The 21,179-nt window shown below is 34.6% G+C and overlaps 1 protein-coding gene across 8 annotated transcripts in view; it reads left to right on the top strand.

The window, feature by feature from the left end:
* LOC140152513 (regulator of G-protein signaling 7-like) overlaps positions 1–11,561 on the top strand; it is a 130,404-nt gene extending 118,843 nt beyond the window's left edge. For 3 of the 8 annotated variants that reach the window (XM_072174860.1, XM_072174855.1, XM_072174856.1), the window contains 2 exons: positions 4,743–4,795; positions 7,525–11,561. In XM_072174860.1, coding sequence (XP_072030961.1) covers positions 4,743–4,795; positions 7,525–7,552 — 81 coding nt within the window. In that variant the 3' untranslated portion in view covers positions 7,553–11,561. Of the gene's footprint in view, positions 1–294; positions 362–4,742; positions 4,796–7,524 lie in introns of all 8 variants that reach the window. The other 5 variants (XM_072174858.1, XM_072174859.1, XM_072174861.1 and 2 more) reach the window with 2 other exon arrangements.
* Positions 11,562–21,179: the final 9,618 nt, after the last annotated feature.

The following is a 21,179-nucleotide window of genomic DNA, read 5'->3' as shown; positions in this document are numbered from 1 at the left end:
CTAAGAAAGTAGTAACCTTACAATGCTTTATGGTTATGCCAATGGCATGCATATTTATTAAATGTTTAAATCTTGTTTTTGACATTTTTAATTTGTTGTTAACTCTTGTTTTTTTCAATCTTTTGGTTTCTGACGGGGTTTTCTTCTACTTGTTGTGTTCTTTCTTTATCTCCTTTACTACTTACACCTACTACTACTACTACTACTACTACTACTTATCTTGGCGCTGATGTGTGTTGCTACGGTAACGTGTATGCGTAACCATGGTTACTGCTGTGTTTTAATCGCCTGCAGACCAAATCTCTCATCCCCAAACTGCCGAGTCTGGCAAACCGGATGGAACAATTGGATAAATAAAATGGTATTCAAACAAACAAAAAAGACAATTTTTTGTTTTCAATCACGCACACAGTGTTCTTAACTCATCCGCATGATTATTAGTGAATAATTATGTTGTTTTAGTTCTTGTATTGGTATGTGTTGCTATAAATGTATTCGACCTATAAGTACACAAGTTAATTGTACAGAATTCAGTTTCTTAATTGTGGGTAAGTTAATTCAGATGTAATCCCAACTGGTTCAGTACTTTGCAGACACAAAAATAGTGATGAGCTGATCAAATCTGTAGCTTCTGCATCGGCCTGATTTTTGGCCTTGGTGGTTCCAAATTCAGATCATCCCAATTTTCATGCCTCAGCAGAAAATTGCCAGTGAAAGCATTTGAAATAATATTTGACACATCAAGCAGTGGTAGGTCATTGAGTAAATACTATGAATCTGTCATAGGTAGGTATAAAGGTTGCCTCACTATATGGTAAATGGACTATTCCAGTTGAAATCCATACATCCCATGTGTGGAGATTAAGGTCCCACACATGGGGTGTTTATCTCAAACAGTCACCCATTCAGGTGATGCCATTTGAAATGCACTCCCTATGCAGACAATTTAGGTCATGTCTTTCATAGGGGTGTATGGATTTCAACTGGAGTAGTCCAGTGTACTTTTGTGGGAGTAGGAATAGGATATGTGTTGGTATCAGATGTACATTGCACAGATTGAATTGGGCTGATCAAGTGATGCATCAGAGATTGATAATAAATTGTTAATCTAGGGGCTCATCACTAGAAACAATTTACCAGTGAAGGTTCAGTGGGTAACAGTTTCCACTCATGTGTGCTTAAAACACATGTGCATGCTGAACTCAGCAATAACAGAGACTAAAAGTAAAAATGATACTTTCATTACAAATACTGTTAACTTATGAGGTGAATGGTTAGTTTCTGTAGACATGCAGAGATTGGGTATAGGAATTTCACACAATTATATGAATTATGAGAATGTACACCTGTTAATCATTATATTTTGAATGTACTAGAGACCAGACCATAGTATTGGTTTGTGTGGTCATGTGATAGACCTTGGCAATTTTAGGGGAAAATGTTGGTATTCCCGAGCTACTGGCATGTAAGCCAAATCTAACTGGCTTTAAAACTTCCAGAAAGTGACCAGTTGTGCACCAAAGTTAGTCACAAAACTTTGTTGCTGCACATTTAATGGCTCTTTGTTCCCCTCTCAGTGAAAGATGTTAAGAATGTCTTCTTAGTTACAAGACATAGACATTCCTGTTCAAGTTAGAAGATGGAAATCACAGTGCTTTAAAGTTGTGTGTTTGAATCAAATGTTGTATGTATGTGTATGTACCACATGTAAAGTGATGTGTCAAACATAATGCTTCACTAACTACAGGAAATCCTATATGGATGTGGGCATATAGTAAAGTGGTCGAATACTGTCTATGTGTTTTGTCTTGTGGTATGTCATTGGTGCTTATGGTGGTTTAATGTATATTGCATGAACTACAATAACTGATCACATAACGACATCAATTATGCATGACAATCAATGATTAATTGCATGTTTATATATCGCATGACTAGTGGTGTGCTAACTTCTCTGGATTCTATTAGTAGACCTATTTGGTTTTTTATTTAGTTATTATTTTGGTTTATTTTCTATTATTTTTCTTTAATGTAGTATGCTTCAGTTTGATAGGATTTGTTTGACTTGTGTATGGCATCTGTATATTTACAGAAAGAGTTAAGAAAGATTAAGAAAGAGTTTGACAGTACCTCATCATATTTACAGATTTATGAAAGGAAGTTTGACAGAACTGATTTTCTCCACGATTGTCATGTTTGAAAAGAGGGGATAATATATCATTTGGTGATGGTAGATAATGATAAATATCAGTTGGGTTGTGCACCTGTAAACACCATGCTATTCAATGCCACAGTATGCTTGTTAAATTTTATGCAGGCCTCACATTAAACATATGATACTAGTCAGGTCTATAATAGGCCTAGCTCAATGCACACCTCATTTGTGTTGCCAAATTACGCTCTACTTTTGAAGTTGTAGTGCAAAGTCATTTGAAAATGCCATTATGAGGTGCAGTAGGATGCGTATCATTTAAAAAGCTGTAGAACAATTTTGCATTCCACTTTGAAAGTTGTACCACAACCGGTAAATTTTGGAATACAAATTGAGATGCAATGTGGCTCAGTTCAAGATCTAGTCAGATGCACATGGTAAAGATGAGGCATGGCTGACAATTACAAGCATACCCAAATGCTCAAAATGTTTGTGCTTTGAAATGAAACGACTGAAAGTTTAACTCTCTTGAATGGTAAATCTGTAGATTAACAGTGCTGAGACTCTTTGAAGCCCAGATTAAGCTTTTACACAGTCATTGTAATTACAGGTACATTGAGTGAAATCTATGAGATAAAACAAATGAATAAGATATAGGTTAGGTTTGAGAGTATGGCAACATGACAATCGCTTCAATGTTCAACATGTCCTACACAACTGAGGATAAAGCTATTCTTGTTGATTGGAACTTTACGGAAGTTGACAAATTTGGTTTACCCAATGTAGTATATAGCTTTTTGTACCGATGCTGTGTTTGGGGTGGGGGGGGGGGTGATGTAGCAAATATATTGCATTTGTTGATGGTGGCAGGTGTTCTGGTTATAGTACATGCAAAATTATCTTGTCTAAAACCATTGAGTCATAATACACACAATGTAACCCATTGTTAACCGATTTTGCATATTTGGCAAATTGCAATTCAGACATAACATTGGTTGTATTATTTTTTGGTAAAATGATAGACTCTACTTATTTGCTGGTGACGCCAATCCATTTCATTTTGATCATAACAGTTATGCTAATAAATGATCAAAAACAAGCAGAGATTTTGAAATTAGCTTTGAAATGAAAGTGAATAGTAGTGTTATAGCATCATTCTATGTGAAACACCTGTTGATTTGAAGAAAATTCAATTATGTATAATATATTCGCTCAATCAAAATAAATACATGTCTGGTGTGCACAATCTTTGCATTTTGACCCAGTGCATTGAATGGGGCAATTAAACAGATGTTAGAAAAGCCAGCAGAGGGTGCTAATTTGGATCTAGGGGCACTAATTAGCTTGATTTAGGCTGAATTTCAAAGAGTTTGCAGGCCCTAACAAAAGGATGTGTACATATTGCAGCTTTGGTGCTTTATGTCACATGTGGTCAGAGCTATGAACTATTTGGGTTGGCCACTTGCATTGCTATAATAGGTGATAACAATCAGATGTAATCATAATGTAGTGTATAAATAGTCCATAGATTTGTGTTTTCCAAACAACTTGTTTAATTTGTCACCCTAATTGGTTGTGTAATTCTACTTCCCACATTTGTTGTTTTAATTATTGTATTATGCGTATTGTTGCAGCTAAACAACTTTGCATTATAGTGTTACCACTAGATTAGTATGTAAAGTGTAGACAAATCTGGAAGGATGAGTAGAGTTATTCAACACACATATTTAAAAAATCAGATATTTATGCCTGACATTTGAGGAACTAGGTCTTTGATTTTCATCATTTTGTCATGGAAAAGTCGTGGAATTTTATTGTCCTGATGGTGCAGGAATACTGTCTAATGAAAATGAATCGGTCCTATGAGTCGCAAACACGTTCTGAAGAAATGCGCGAGTTGGCGTAGTATGCCGAGTGTAATTTATCAATTTTCAATACACTCCACATATTTTTGCAATGTCTTTACTGATTGGCCCAAGAAGTGTTTATCTGTTTGCTACAGACTCTGTCTTTTGAAGAAGAATGATGTTACAGCTCTTCAGTATTTTTGCAAGAGCGATTTATAGTTGATCTAGATCACTTGCTAACTTTCAAAGCCATAATGTATGATTTCTTTCAAATTGTTATATTGTTATTCTTTACCCTAAATGCTGAAATAATAATTGTCAGGACGGGTTTCTGTCCATTTTAAGCTGAAATTATGAGGTATAGTGAAAGAAACCTGACTGGCTATTTTGGCCGTTTAACATAGAGTTTTATGGGGGGACTTTATTGTCGTAAGACAACTTTATGGCAAAATTACTTTGACCTACAAACACAACAAATTTGACTGATTCCATTTAGGTGCAAGTTGAGGTATGTGTAAACATTATAAATCTAACAAAAAATCAGGGTTGGAAAAAACAGCACCCAATTTCATATTATAAGATCATACATTGTGCATTAACACTTTTAATGGCCATCTTTTAAATCTCTTGTTGAGGAGACCAGAAGAGTTTTCTACAGCTCTTAGCTTCATTTCAAAAGACAATGTCTGATGTTAGGTACATATTTTGTTTGTCTTGTCTTATGCTTGTTTTATTGTTTGTAGGATCGTCAGCAGTATCATTTGGGTATAGGTGTGAGGTATTTGATAAGCAGAGGGTAATAAATACATATTACTTGGTGGTGGTGGCAGAGAAATTGGAAACAATAATGCACACACTTATGAGGACCTGTGGCAAAGGCATTAGACAACATTATCAATGTTCAGTGCATTATTTTGTCCAATTTCTTCAGCAATAAGTAAAAATACAAGAAAAAAATGCAGCCATTTTTATAACAAGATATTCATTAAAAATGTTGCAAAATACAACAATATAAATGCATCCACCTGCAAACAGGGTTCCTGTAGTCTTGGAAAAACCTAGAAAAGTCATGGAATTTCATTTTCAATTTCCAGGCCAAGAAAAGTTGTGGAAATTTATAAACATGACAGAAGTTATGGAACCCATATATTTTATGTTTTGGCCGTAGATTTTTCATAATTTTGTTATGTCAAGACATGGAAAGGTTATGAATTTTGTTGTCTTGATGGGGCAGGAACCCTTGTAAAACTGCCTAAAATGAATAATCAGCACTCAGTCACCAGATGCGGGTAGTTAACAGGTAGTACTCATTTATATGTTGCAATGAAATGACCTCCAGAATTCAGATTATGAAAACCTGCAAAAATCGTTGTACTTGGTATCTTTGATAAGTGTCCCTAATATTGGACTATTCAATGAAAAGGGTCGGTCAGCCGCCATTGGTACTTTTGGCCTGGTGGTAATCTTTTCTGATGGCATCTAGTTGCCCGGCCCTAACTTTTATTGTAACTTTTTGACATATTCAACACTGTATTCAATATATTTTCCAACATGGCAACAGCCTACATAACACCTTTAATTTCCTCTAAGTTTTAATTAGCTTAAATCCCTGCTACTTTAAATTTTCAATCCTGCATGGGGTAGCTTTGATTTACATCAGCTAGCTATTTTTATTTCAGCTTTCCATCCCAGCGCTGGTGTTGGTATAAGTAAAGGCTGCTCTCCGGCTTCTTTATCAATGCTAATAATATGAATATGATGTAAATTTATGTGTGGGTGTGTGTTTGTATATGTGTCAATATTTCTTGCTCGATCTACTGTAGAACAACTTCATGTGGTACGTAATTCAATTTCAAGAATTTTGCGATGGATTCTGTTCTGGTTATTAAAATTTCTATGGATATGTATCCATAAAGGTGTTTTTGGTGGCCCAATAACCGAGCCTAATAATATGAACAGAACAATGGACTTCAGCCAGTTCATAAAATACAATGCCTTGGAAAGATGTTGTTTTACAGTATTAACATTTTTGTTAACCAGATGATGACTTTACTAAGACTTTATCAGTGGTAGTGCCAATTTCCCCACCACCCTACCAGGGGAGCTAATTCTGAGAGGAACATATCTAATACCATAAGAAAGTTGTCTCATTTTTAGTCCAAAAAGCAAACATGTTCTTACATTTTTCTGAAACTCAATTCACTGCCACTTGACTTTATATGAATGCATTGCTAGTGCCCAAGCTCATTTACCATTGAGATATGAAGAGTGACTTACTTTGAGTTTGGCCAGATGGCATTGCCCATAAGTCTTCAAGATATTTCACCCATTTAGCTTGTAATTTGATATGTAAAGTCATCAGATGAGCAAGGATTATATTCAGTTTTGTAGCTGTATGCTGTATTGTCTTTTTAGTACAAATGTTTCATTTTATGTTTGGATGTGCAATACATGTTTGTGTGTTTGCTTTGCATGTTGGTGACTTGAAGTATTAACTGTCAATTCTATTGAGTCCATTTTTGTGATTAAAGTAGTGTAAAATGATGTAACTCAATCATCATATTTATTAAAATAAAAATTAATCTGTAATAATGTTATATAGGGAGTAACAATTTAGTTAGGATACTGACAACTAGTTTTCCAAATGATTAAGCCACAGTGAGTCCTTCATTGCTATAAAATGGATGATAAAATGTGGTAGAGAATTCCACAACCTTGCTAAATAATTTATCAAAGCTAGCAGAAATCAGCAAACCATTTCATCTGCTGCCTTAATTTGTAGCTGCAATTACTACACAAGGCATAATACACAAGGCTGGATCCAGGATTGACTTGCACCACACCTTTTCAATGGGGGTTATAATTATCCCACACCTATTCTTCAGCTTACATATTGGAACACATTTGAAAAAAAATCCACCCTTGGAGACTTCTTTACAAACTAAAACAAGTTTAGTCCCTTTATTTCCTTCAAGATTTGTGTAATTGCATGAAAAACAGGGAACCAAAATATGCTAAATTAAATTGTGTTACTGTATATATGGCGGCTACTCACTAAAATATATTGTGCTTGATTTGGGTTTAATTTGACAACTTCTTCAATCTCACCAGTTTTATTCAATTCCATCCTGGATCCTTGCTATATATGACATTAGAATAAGGTGCAAATTTTTAAAACAATTAAAAATAAGTACAATTCAAAGCTGATGAATAAATGCTTGAGACCTCCTATTTAGTAATGTGCCATTGAAAGGTATGTGGATTGCCCATCATATTACTGTTGCTTTTTGAAAAAAAACAAAAAATATGAGAAGTGGAGGATCTTATTATGAAAATTACTGACCTGTTGAGACCATTTTTTTCAGTGAATACACTGACAAATTTTCATTTAAGGTGCAAATTTTTAAAACAATTAAAAATAAGTACAATTCAAAGCTGATGAATAAATGCTTGGAGACCTTACAAAAATATGAGAATAATTACTGATTTTTCTTTTTCTTTTTCTCTTCATTTTCTATCCAACAGCAACAAAGCAAATTCCTCCAGCACCTAACGAGTTTCCACATCGGATGACGACGGAGGGTACGCAGTAGAGACTAGAAATACTTAGGTTATTTTCTTATCCATCTCTTCCCATCATGCAACTGTGAATATGAAAATAAAAAAATATAAAGCAACTCGTCATGCATCTGTGAAACAGAATAAACTCCCATCATGCAACTGGGAATATAGAAAAAGTGAGCATTTTTTGCCCATCTCAAATCAACAAATCAAGATGATATTTTGTGACTTTGTAATACGGTAGTGTGAAGGATACCATGGTTACTGCAATTTTGTTGAGGTAGTGCACTACAGCAGACACAGCATGGCTTGGACCTGAGTTTTGACTCAACTGAAATTTGACGGAGGCATAAATGACTGAACTTACTTCAAAATGTGTCAAGATGTTCTTCTTGATTGGAAAGGAGTCAATACGGCAAGTGGACTTACTTCACTATTCACCTGAAATATTCTATATGTTCACATGGAGACCTTTTGCTGATGACTAACAAGATAAGACCGTGAGGACAAAGACTACGTCTATAGACCTGTTGAAGTATTATGCTAAGTGGATCGATATGACTAAACTAATGTAAGTGAAACAAATGACACAAGGAGTAACCAGTGCTGTGTCTTAATGTTGTCAGGGACGCTATATGGCTTGAGAACATTCATTCCGCTGGGTTGGAATGTATGTGTGCTTGCTTGGAATATATGTTTGGATGGATCATCAAGAGGAGAATGCCATTGTGTTTTTTTCCAAGATCCTAAATGCGTGTGGAAATTCCAAGGAGATAAGATATCAAAGCTTGCCATAAAATAATAAAAACCCTGTGATACCTCAGAGTTAGATGTGTATCATTGGTTGATATGGATACCGACATATTTTGAATGTGCATTATTTGCACTCACAGACTAACAGTGTACGTGTATATGCAGCAAACCATACGACGCGGGAATATTATGAAGACTTTGTAACATAGACTATACGTAATACGGACAAATTTATTTGTCCATTACCTGAATCTTTTGTTTGTCTTTTTAAAACAAGCAAAGTAGAGACAAAAAAATTAGCCAGTGTGTGTGTTTTAGTCAATATGAAAATTTTATTCTGAACGTCTGACGTTGTCCCCATTTTTGTGCTAAATTATGCGACTTGGTACGTAATAATGAGAATGACTTTAACCAAATTCTTACACTATTCCCATGGATTATCATTACTTTGACAAGAGTGTGCACTGCATCATGGGAAAACCAAATTGCTGTTGTGATGTCACTCCGAAGAGAGAAATCTATGTGTGCACAATGAAACACCTGGCCACTGGAGACAGTGTTTCTAGAGCAATAGCAGACAGTATTTCTAGAACAGAAGCAGACAATGTTTCTAGAACAGAAGCATTTCATTTCATTTTGGACAATACTACTACAAGGAAAGACAGGATTCGACGCAGAACAGGGACTTTCAAGGACACGCTGGTGACTGTCTACTACGAACTTAGACGTGATCTACCAAAACGACGGACTTGAAGTCGACTTAATGGACGGATTTGACGCTGGAATGGACAGATCGTACGATGACGCTGAAGAACGACAACCGGATTGACTCCCAGGCACCGAGTTTCATCAACATATGGCCGATTTTTGTTTCCTGGATGTAGTCAATGGATGGGCAAATTGTCTTCACATTGAGTGACAGTTAAACAGTTATACCTTGTTGGGAGTCCCATGGATATAATTATTATTGTTATATATAAATATCAATTTTAGTTAACTTTTGTACAAAATTTAATGCACCAATTTAGTGTGTGCAGGTGAACAGATGTACATACACATTTTGAGTTGTAAATAACTCATGAAATGGTTTTATCTTGATAATAAATTTCTGTTCATTCATACATGTTACACATTTATATTATGTGGCCCTGCCCGCCTGCCTGACTGACTCTATGTAGCTGGCACTCTCATCCCTATTTGCAAAGTTCTGAATCTTCTATATAGATATGTGTTTAAATATTCATCTTTGATGTTCCAATAGGGCTTGGGTAATAGTTTATACATGCACATAATTTTCAAAAAAATTTTAAAATGGCAGAAAAATCAGAAGATGTTTTTTATGCACATGAATTCTTGTAGATATCTGAACTCTGCAAATTGCACAGGGCCCAATGGATGTGTTATCAATATACTCACTGCCCTCTGCTGAATTGCATCATATCTCATCATCACTTTCCAGGCAAAGTTCATATTGCTTTTATGCAAACGGTTTCAGAAGAATTTTTGACCTTGACTGTGATAAATAATGTATGTAGGATATTGTAACACAATTTTACAATATCTTGCATACCAGAGACGATTTGTAGACATCAGCAAAGGTCATGTTAAGATGATGTGACGGGTCATATCAATAATGAAGACAACTTATCTGTCTGTCTGTCAGCCAGATTTTATCCTAGGAATAATGCACATAATAGGCATACTGCTGTACGTGGCACTTCATCCAACTCTACATGAAGTATTCAGTTTTATGCCACACTACTAAAAATCAAAAGTAATAATATTTTTAGATCTAAAAAATGCATTATGGTGCAAGTGGTTGTCTTTTGATGTGTCCAGTCACAAATATTGAGAAGTATATTTGAGATCAATAATTTTGGCTTGTTTTTGTATCTGAATTAGTATAAATCTTGATCCTGGTATCTTGATGACAATGTGTAGACAGGTGCATGCACAGTAATATGGTATATGTACATCCTCATTCACCAGAGGTAAAGTTATGTTACCTTTATTTTGATGCACATTGATATTAGATTTGAAAACTTGACCTCTGGTAGTGAGGTTGGTTATACCATGTTTGCCTGTGTGTGTACTGTGGGTACAGTAATTTATTTACCGCCTATGTTCATTTGATCTAATGGTGTTTTTTTATTTGATACATTTTAGTGGGGCATTATTATTGTACTTGCAAATCTTTATCTCACTCTGGAACAATATATAGAATGTTGATTTTATTCATTCTTATTACTCGGCTCACATTCAGTGGCAGTGCCAGACACAAATTGTAGGAAGATGAGAAGGAAATTCTAAAATTGGCACAAATTGTGCGCCATTTACCCCAAAATGATTGGGCTAGTTTTTGGCCTTTGTTTTACATGATCATGTAGGTTACGGGAAGGGTAATAAAGTGAGCAAAGTTTGAGATGACATTTGAATTGGAGAAGGGGGTGCCCAGTTAGTGGTCCCTTTTGTCCCATGCATTTGGACACTGTCACTGGTCACCATTACAATGCATGAGTACTATATGTATCCAGATCTTCACAATTTTCATTATCAATTGCAGCTGTTGTATTGGTTGAACTTCTTTTTGTAATGGACCAAAAAATGTGTATCATTGGTACTCAACTGAATATCTGTACTCATAAGGAAAAGTACTATACATTATATACAAGGCGATGTAGCACAGGAGCACACAATCTACAGTAGCTATCTCAGTTCATTATTGCATTATAATAGGCCATATACAAGACAAAATTCAAAAAAGTTTTGAAGCTGGTTATTTGACTAAACAAGCTACCAAAAAGTTGAATTTACGAGAAAGGTTAAAAATGCATTTACCTGTCACCATGCTTTTTATAGCAGAGATATTACTCAGAATAGTTGTAAGATACCTTTTGCACCTAACCCTTTTAATCCAAACCTCGAAACCTTTATCCTAACCTTTAAACCAAGGTGCAAGAGGCATATTATAATTATGCTACCTTTCTCACAGGACAGACTGTATTGGACGCTTTCTGTATCTGAATTTTCCCCTTAATATGTGGACCTTTAACTACATGGAAATTGGATGATTTATATTGCTTTGTTTAGCAGTGTCAGTAGACATCAATTACACTGTAAGGAGAGTGTGCACTAAGGCTAGTTGGCATCAAAACCCGTAGAGAAATATGATTTAGTCACACAAAACTGATTTTCTTTATAAGATGGGTATAACCCAGATGTGATGAAGTCAGGTGGCAGTAGCAGGTTGCAAGCAGGTTGAGTAGCAGGTTGCAAGTAACAACTATATATGATTACCGTATTGCCTGTAATAAACGCCCTGGGGTGTTGCATTTTATCAAAATGGGGGCTCCTGATGGTAGAAAGGAGGGATTAAAGACTACACTAATACTACTGGCATGGCGGCACTCACAGAAAAAGTACAGCAAAAGTACACATGTAAGTGCATCATCAAGCAGGAATCTGGTGAAATCATACCATAATTAGGCAATGGAATGGATGGGAGTCATAACAGGTTTTGTCCTTACAATTTAGCAATCGTCACTGACATTACTGATGCCAGTTTTAAGCTTACTCACATGATATGGCATGGAAGCACAGAGAATGTTTGTGTTTTTGTCAATTTTTCATGGAAAAAATGGAGGGGGCGTTCATTACAGGGGAGCGTTTATTACAGACAATACGGTATATACAACAACAAATACATAAATCATAAATTCAAATTGTATGTGATCTTTCTTGAACACATAAATGCAAATACACGAAAGCAAGTTATACCAATTATTCACTCCTGGATGCCTGGCCTGTTATGATTTTCCCCTTAAAAATAATGTTACAAAACTAAAACTGGAATGTAAATTTTAGGAAATGTCAGTGTTACTATTTTCTGTTCTCAAATCACCATTTATTAATCTGAATTTACCTCAGATTGATTTGCTCTTACATTTAGGAGTGATCAAAGCCACAAAGTACAATTTATAACACCAATTGTTAATATTGCTATGAATTATCTTAGGTTTGTAAGTTGATTAAATTGGGAAAAGTAAATTTATTTGAAAATGTTGTGGTCCTCCTTTGCAAAGTATATTAAACCACCTTTTTGGAAAATGTAAAATCTGTTTGAAAGTGCCAGGCCTGGGAGAAACTTTGGTATAATATGTGCTGCATGTTGAAAACTACACAGCATTGGCACACTTCCTTAAGTGAAATTTGATGTCTATGACACTGCACCATTTTTGCATACAGTCTTACTTGGGGTTCAAACATGACAAACAATTTTTGTTGCCATTATTTGCATTGATAAAACCAAATGGTTGCTTATTTCACAGAAAAAAATCACTGAAAAATATATTTAAAAAAAATTCTTTGTTTAAATTAGGACATGTATGTTATAGAAAATACTTTTAACAAATACGATTATGTGATTGTTCCATTGTAGTCCTTACGAGACGACGGATGTGTTAAGACGGGTACGTACGGACCTTTGTGACGTGGAACGTACGAATTTACGATGTTGTTGAATTACTTACGTGTGTACTTTATCACTTCTATGGTACTCTTTATCTAGTTTCTATTCAGTGCCAAGATGACAAACTGCAGTGCAGATTTGCTCAGCTGTCTATCTGTAGATTTCAAATATTGACTAATGTTGAATGTTGTATATAGGGAGCAAGCTGAGCTAGGGGACACCATAATGCAGCATTATTATTAGTCAGGTATTATAATGATTACACACTACTGTCTTCTGTCATAGTTGTGTATGCATTGATTTGATCTGTCAAAACGTAATCTATAAGACTTCTCAATGTAAGATTCTGGCTTTAAGTGGGGCAAATTCAGTTGTCCATTAAAATGTCATGGCAAGATCCAGTTCTAAAGTGATCGGTATAACCAATGTAATGCGAAGCCCATGGTTACCATGTGAAAGTATGTTACAGATATCATTCTTATAATTGATGGTGTTGAGCCAGTGAGGGGATAAATTGATCTAAAACAAAAGCTTTGAAGGATCTTTAGATGTTTATGACACAACAGTGATGTAGAGCTGACTTGACCATATACACATAGCTTGTATGTGCCTCATGCTGAGCAGCTCCCAAAAGTTTACTAAAATTATATGCTGAAATATTGGATGTACCGTTCATTCTGATTGCACACAGCGCCACCAACCTGTACATGCATTCATTGGTGTGCTCGGCGTATTGTGTGTCCATGAGTGCAAGTTAAATCAGTTCTAAATGGTGTCCAATAGCATAGGCCATACCACAAATTTTGTTATGTAAGAAATTACTTCAACCAACAATTTTTTTTACTTTAAGATTAATTTGCTAAGACTGATAGACAAAATAATGATACTTTTGACACAAGACAGTATTGTGAATCAAGTGCAGTTTATTTCCTCAAATATAGGTGTGTTGTATTTATTTCTGGTCTTTTATTCACAATAACAGTGGTATCATGACTAACAGATACACTGATGGTAGATGCAACCTAGTTGTAATGGTCAATGCTAAAAAAACTAAATGTCACAGGACAAGCAAATTTTATGTCGGGTCACCAGAAACAATGCCATGTTGGCCCAAGGTGCTGGTCATTTATTGACACTAATAAATTATGTAACATAAGGGCAACTGGTAAGGGGGTTCTGGATTCCTAGTGGACTAGTTGGATGGGCTGGTGAAATTTTTTAAATGACCAAATGCTTTAATGAAAGATGATGAAAACTATCACTATATAAATATTATTTTGAATTTTCAAAGATAATACAGATAAAGAATGAGTAGATTTCCACAACTGTATCCAATGAATCACTGCAACACATGGGTTTAATTTGACACTTGTCTAACACTTCTGTTTCTTGCCCAGGTGGCCTGTTGGTCAAATTTGATATCTATAGAAAATAAAAGACCAGAAAAAAATGTATCACATAATATTTTTTAAGTTGTAAATAAATACTATGCATTTTACTGTGTATTGTTGTTGAAATTAGCAACATCAAAGCAATTATTTTCACTATTTTCCATTAACTGTTGCTAATTAATAAATTCAATCAAAGCTCATGATGTCTACTACAAACCCCAAATATCAATAGTTATGCTTTTGGTACAAAGTTATTATTCAGTGTAATAAACTAACAGTATAATAATTTGTACAAGTTATTGCGTACAAAGTTATTGCTTAAAGTAAATAAGACATCTTATTTTTATCCCTTCCAGAATATATTATTAATCCAATTGATACAGATGGTCATTTCACGAGCTTTTGTTTATAGTGAAAGTAATTGCTTTGATTACTATAAGCTAGATTTCACCTAAATGCTTTAGTGTTATAAGCATTCTGATGTTTGGTTATAGATGCCAGAGCACAGAAAAATATAATATTGATAAATGTTCCATCTCTTTCAACATCTGTAGTTTTTTTCTGTTTCATCTTGTATCTGCGTAGACTTACTCAAGATTTGACTTGTTCTCTTGATTTAGTCTGCAATAATTGCAGAATGTCTAATCAGCTATTCTATTTGAAATCCATACACCCCTTATGGAACATGTGACTCCTTCTGCACACACAGTGATTTTCAAATGGGGTTACCTGAATGGGTGACTCCAAATGAAATCTACACCCTTATTGGGGCGATCAGTGTCATCATGTCTTCCATAGGGGGTGTGTGGATTTCAACTTGAATAGCCTAATGAGCATATACGTACCAGATGTATTGACTTGACCTTTTGACCTGAATGTAAAGACTAAAGAAATCAGGTAAAACAGTAGCAAGGTTTGTATAACTCATATATGTATTGATGGTAATTATGGCACAATGGATAGCTAGGGATGTACTGTTCATAGTGGTACAAGGCTCATTACTGTGTCATTATAAATAAGAGCAATATTATTATTATTATTTGTAACTTCACCCTCCTGATTGGGAAAACTAAAAACAAACACATAAAACTTGGACACCAAATTTTTACAGAGATTTGCAAATGTGTATTAAATAAGTTTTAGATGTTTAAATCCAGCCAAGTTACAATGATTTTGGAAACAGCATATTTTGGGTAAAGCACTGCCTCCATGACTGCCAAAGTGGTTCATACTGCTGATATCTAGAATATTCTCTTAATCGTTCACTTTTGATGTCAATGAAGATTACATATATGATTTATACAAAACTAATACTTGCTAACAGAACAGGTAGAAATGCTCCATCAAGGGATGCCTGCCATATGGTTGTTTTTTATCCAGCAGGTCTGTAACAAGAAAATGAATGATGAGGTTTCCTTGGTGATGAGGTTTGTACCGTTCTGTTAACGTTGACAGTCAATAGCCATCAAACCTTACTGTATAAACCTATGGTGAATTAGAGCACCTTTTTCTACGTGTATGAGCATAATTCAGCCCATGCATACTAACTAATCTGCCAGTTGCGCACTATGCATTATTTACACGCAAGAAACTCTTTTAAGTATACGACCTTTGTAAACGTGATAAGTTTGATTTGGTCGACGGCGTAGTTGCACTTTATATTTGCGATCAGGTTTTTGCACCGGAAATGCACTGTTAATACTAATTGATGTGTAGCCATTGTACTATACAAAAATCAGTGTACTAAAAGGTCACTCTTGAATTTTATTACAAAAATATAATGTATGATATGTCAAGTATATAAAAGTACTTGATTTTAACAAATGGTTGCAACAGAAAAAATGTTATTCCTGTTGAAATCCACACACCTCTTATGGAAGACATGGCTTTAATCTCCCACATGGGGTGTAGATTTCAAATGGAGTCACCCACTCTGGTAACCTATTTGAAATTCACACCACCTGTGTGGAAGATTAAGGTCACATCTTCCATAGAGGGTGTATGGATTTCAACAGGAATAGCCCAATGCCAGTAAGATCCTTTTATGAATGTAGTTTTAACAAAAAGAGTGTAGAAGGGTCTTATTGATATCTTTATTATCATTATTGTTATTATTATTATTATTGTATTTCTGGGTTTTCATGAGAGCTATCACTTTCCAATTACTAGGGTTATATATTGTATGTGTATTGTAAATATGTACAAGCTTTGTAAAATATAGTCGAACCTAATTGGTCAACATTTTTACTGCCTACTTGCAAGTAGGGACAAAGTTGATGGCATATAAGAAACTTTTCACAGAATAATTAGTATATTTAAGCACAAAGTGGGATGATTATTGTGATATCATTGGGTTGAAGAAATATTTGTAGAAATATTGCTGTGTAGTAATTATTAATTCTTTGCCACTTGCACCCTCTTTGAATGCTTTGATCTGCAAAATATGACACCCCTCAAATTATGAATGGAACTTGCCAGTTTCATAAATTATTTAAAGAGTTGCATGAGCTACCTGGACTGTTCAATGCATTTTAGTAGGGGTTTATTGTCATATTTTGTAAATGCTAAAGCTTATTGATGATTTAGTTGCAGCTGATAAGTGCAAACTGATTCTTTTCTGTGCTGGACACAACCGTAGAAAATTGTTTGTTAGGTCTGATATTTGCTAAATAATTTAATTTGGTGGTGAAAATGTATCAAGATTCTTGGAAGTATTTGTTTAAAAAATATCTAAAATATCTTTTAGATTAAAATTGAAATAAATGCAGATTTTTAACACTTTAAGAAAAGTGCCAGAACATACAACTCACCTTCAGAAGTAAAAAGAATCAAGTTATTTTTTTAATGAATTTAAAATGTGCATTGAGTAAATCAATTCTAAATGTAATGTTTGTTAAAGCATTTTATTGTGAATATATGATAAGCAAATATCATGAAATACTTTAAATAATATTTTATTAAGTTTAAATACAAAAATGGCATATGGGAAGTCAGCTCACAAATCGGACACATACATATTTACACAAGTTTCTCTTAGCACGGTTTATTTCGAAATGTTTGGCAGTTTAATCCATCAAGTTACAAACAATTGTGAAATTTTACTTGTGAAATAAATTGGGTTTATTTTCACAGCAAGAACTTTATTTATATTAATTTACATAGCTGATTATGTCAGTTTTCTCAAGGCCAAGTTTGTTTGCCTTTTTCACCTTTTAAATTTGTCACCTTTTAAATTATACCTTGTAACATAACTCCATATGCCATAACCTCACTTATTTTATATTATTAAGACAATCAACAACTCTAAATACTATTATTTGATCTGAAATAAACCTATGCATTAACCAAATCTTCACACCAAAATCTGCTTCAACATCTTTCTTTAACATTCCTTGAATAAAACCAGTTTTTGGTCTCTTTAAATTTCCAAGAATCTTGAGAAGTTGAAATCAAGGCAAGTGTTATCATCATGCTAGAGTTTGTATAGCAAAGTATATACTAAATAATTGTAATGCTGAATGGTACAACCTGATCTGAATTACACATCCTTACAAATTCAGTACTCGGCACAAATTTAGCACTGTGCAAGGTAATATGTGCACCTAACAAAAATAACAGAACTTAAAGATATGTACATTTTCAGGCAAATCAAATGATAGAAACATGCATGTGTGATTTCTGACCCTGTATACCCCTATAGGGTCATAGAGTCTAAATAATTGGGAAGGAGCACATTCAAATCCAGTACACCTAAATTAGGTGAAATAGGGTGGTTCCCAACTCATACTCAAAACATTTTCTAGAAGTAAAAAATCTTGAAAATTGTCTAGATATTGAAATTCCAAACAGTTAATTACATTTAAGAGACTAGGGTACAAGACGTACATCACAGAAACACGCACTTGTGTGGAAAGTGAAATTGTTAACATCATACCAGTGTGAATTCAGCCGATGTCCCATTCAGCATCACAGTTACCTATCACATGTTAAGAATGTCTTCTGCAGACTGCACTCCATCACCACAAGTTGATGCTCATTTGGCAGCTAGTCATTGTCATCTAAACTAAATATATCACCTTTCTATCAATGTCTCATAGAAGATAACAATGTGAAGACTTGCAACCATCAATCTACTGTGGATGGTTGACTGACAATTGACTGTTATGGAATAAACACCACACACTGGAATGAATAGCATCTTTGAGGTGATTCGTTCAATGGTGGTCCTCTGCCACAAGTTGTAGATGACATTCTTTCATATGATACTACATTTGCTATTTATCAGTACTCAGTGTAGGGAGTGTCCCAAAAAACTGTAATGGTGGGTTGATATTGAACATAAACAAAATAAATACCCATAGTATTCTTTAATATATCACAATTTATTAAAGAATTCACAAAATATGTTTAAGAGATTGGGTTAGGCCATTAGGTTTCATGGCAAAAGCTATTTGACGTAATGAAAATTTCAAATTTTTCAATTTCACAAATTGGAAAATAACATAAAGCCAATGAGCTGTTTCAGTAAGAATGTTTAAGTTGATTAATAAACTGATTTATTTTCTGTAATATAACAAGTTCATAGGGATGGAAATTAGGATTTTATTGTAACCCAAGTACTATTCATCTAGTCCTACAAGATATATACTCTGTATTCACACACTGAGTGCTGATAATTGTTGTATTTGAAGGAAACAAGTGAGGTGCACTGTAATAGTGCAGATTTGTCTCATCCCATCTACATCTCTACAATGATATGAATTACAGCATGGAAATTAATTATCATTCAACATTTTGAATTTTTAGTTAGGGTTCATATTACTCAATACTCTATTGTTCCATAATTGTTAATTTACCAGCCATATATCAACAGTAGTTCAGTGTGATGTAAATATAGAAATACACCACTACTTGATTATACAAGCTGATTTTGTAATGAAAGTTAAAACTTCTAGACAAACTTTTGACTGATTTAAGTGTTATTCATTTCATCTTGACAAATATTTTGATCAGTTTTTCTTAGGCATTTTCTAAAAATATTTTTGTTTTTTCTGGATTTGAAGTCAAATACCTGTCCCCTACAGGAAAGAAACTTCTTTTTTTAGCCAAGTAGTAAATGTTCCTAAAACTTAGCATTGTCCTTGCTACATCAAATCATGGATTTTGTAAGTACAAAATGTTTAATGATAATATTTTCAAACTGTAAAATATCACTGATAGTGTAGGAAGAGAGATGATAAATCTTACAGGTTTTGCACGGCACTAGCAATCATAAATCTAGATTATTAGAGAGAGAATAGGATAGTGTGTGCAATGCTTGGTGCTGCAAAAAAGGAGGAAACCTTGCACAGTTTAGTTCTCTTTGCACAATAAATCCTCTTTCTGGTGATATCTTATGTGATTAAAAAGGTTCATCAGGTCTGTTATTTGATTGAAGTCTTAGTTCTTTGTCAAGACCAAAGGAAACACAAGTTCTTCCTTTGAACTTGTCAAAGAATTAAGTAATGGTGATATCCTCTGTCAATTTTTTGAATGTTAATTTAAAGATGTCATTGTGGTATCACACATGATGCACACTACCTGACTCTCTTCATAGCATGGTGAAATAACACTACCAATATTTGTCTCATATTTGTTATTTGCTAGTTTTCACTTCTCAATTGAACCTTGAGTTTGCCCACATCTTGGCTTCTGTGTTTTAAATTGCTTGATTTGTTTTTTCTTTTAAAGTGTAGATGTATATTTAGGAAATTAGATAAGGCAAAAGCACAGTACTACAGAGAGAACGAGAGAAGCTCAAAAGTCAAATATTTGTGATAGTTGGTTATGTTTTGCTTGACCGGATTTCCCTTTGGTTGCTGCACCAGTGCAATAAATTGCTTTCATACTTGAAACCTGCAGAATAATTACATCTCCTCTATGTGTGTCAATGTGTCTTTCTTTGATGATTCCTAAATCAGTGGCGTAACTAGGGTGAGGGGGTGCTACCACTAGAGGCGCTACCACTAGGCTGGCGCTATATTTGGCCTACCACTTGGCATGCATGAACCTACCATATGCATTTAGCATGATTGCAATAAATTATTTTAATATCATAATGCCGATGCCATTCCCACACCCCCGCATCCAAGATATTCTCGGGTGGGGGAAGGGGTGCCAATTTTGTTTCTTGCCCCGGGTGCTACTAACCCTAGTTACGCCAATGTCCTAAGTATTCCTAAATGAAAACCTGTTGCAATCCATAGACCTTCTCATCAGCTGATTGGAAATCTTCAGAAATATAAACACCACAACCAATCACACTGGTGGTGACAGTTCGTTTGATGAGGTACATGCCATGTACATGCACTGTGTTACTCTTATGTGATGCAGCATATTGAATGCGGTATCCACAGCATGATCAAATATGTGTTTAAATCACCAGAAATTGATTGTTGAACATGTTTTGATGGTTGCACATGGTCAGCATTTTCATAAAAAGTCCTACCAAAAAGGTGTATAGTCCAACCATGAGTTGGACCTATTTTTTCTTAGCCACAGACCATCTACTCAATCTCTGATTGCACAAGAAAGAACCACAAAGTCCACAAATTGAAATATACTGCTTGAGTTGGTAGACTGATTTGCTTGGTCTTTCTTGCATGATGAGTAGATGGTGTCTGAGAAAATAACATGTCCTTCTCTTTGAACCACCCCTTGCATACAATGTTTTAAGGGAACTTCATATTCAAATACTATTGTTTATAATTTCACAGGGGTCACTTGGTATACTGCTCAGGTAACCATGCTTGTTCGCTTCCAAAAAATGAAGGTTCAGCTGCAGTCCCAGGACTTTCAATAAAGGGTATCAAAATCAAATTGCAAAAGTCTTCCCAAGGTTTTGTATAGGGTGTCAAATTTAGCCAGTGAGTCTTGGATAGGGTTTCTGCAACACTAACAATTATTTATTTTTCTCAAAAGTGAAATTGATATTGGGGGGAAATGATAAAGAAGTCCAGAGCAAAGTT

This window comes from Amphiura filiformis, chromosome 5 (genome assembly GCF_039555335.1).
Source record: "Amphiura filiformis chromosome 5, Afil_fr2py, whole genome shotgun sequence".
In the NCBI taxonomy this organism is placed as follows: Eukaryota; Metazoa; Echinodermata; class Ophiuroidea; order Amphilepidida; family Amphiuridae; genus Amphiura; species Amphiura filiformis.
The sequence above is the reverse complement of the archived record's forward strand: the minus strand, read 5'-3'. Positions and strand labels throughout refer to the sequence as shown.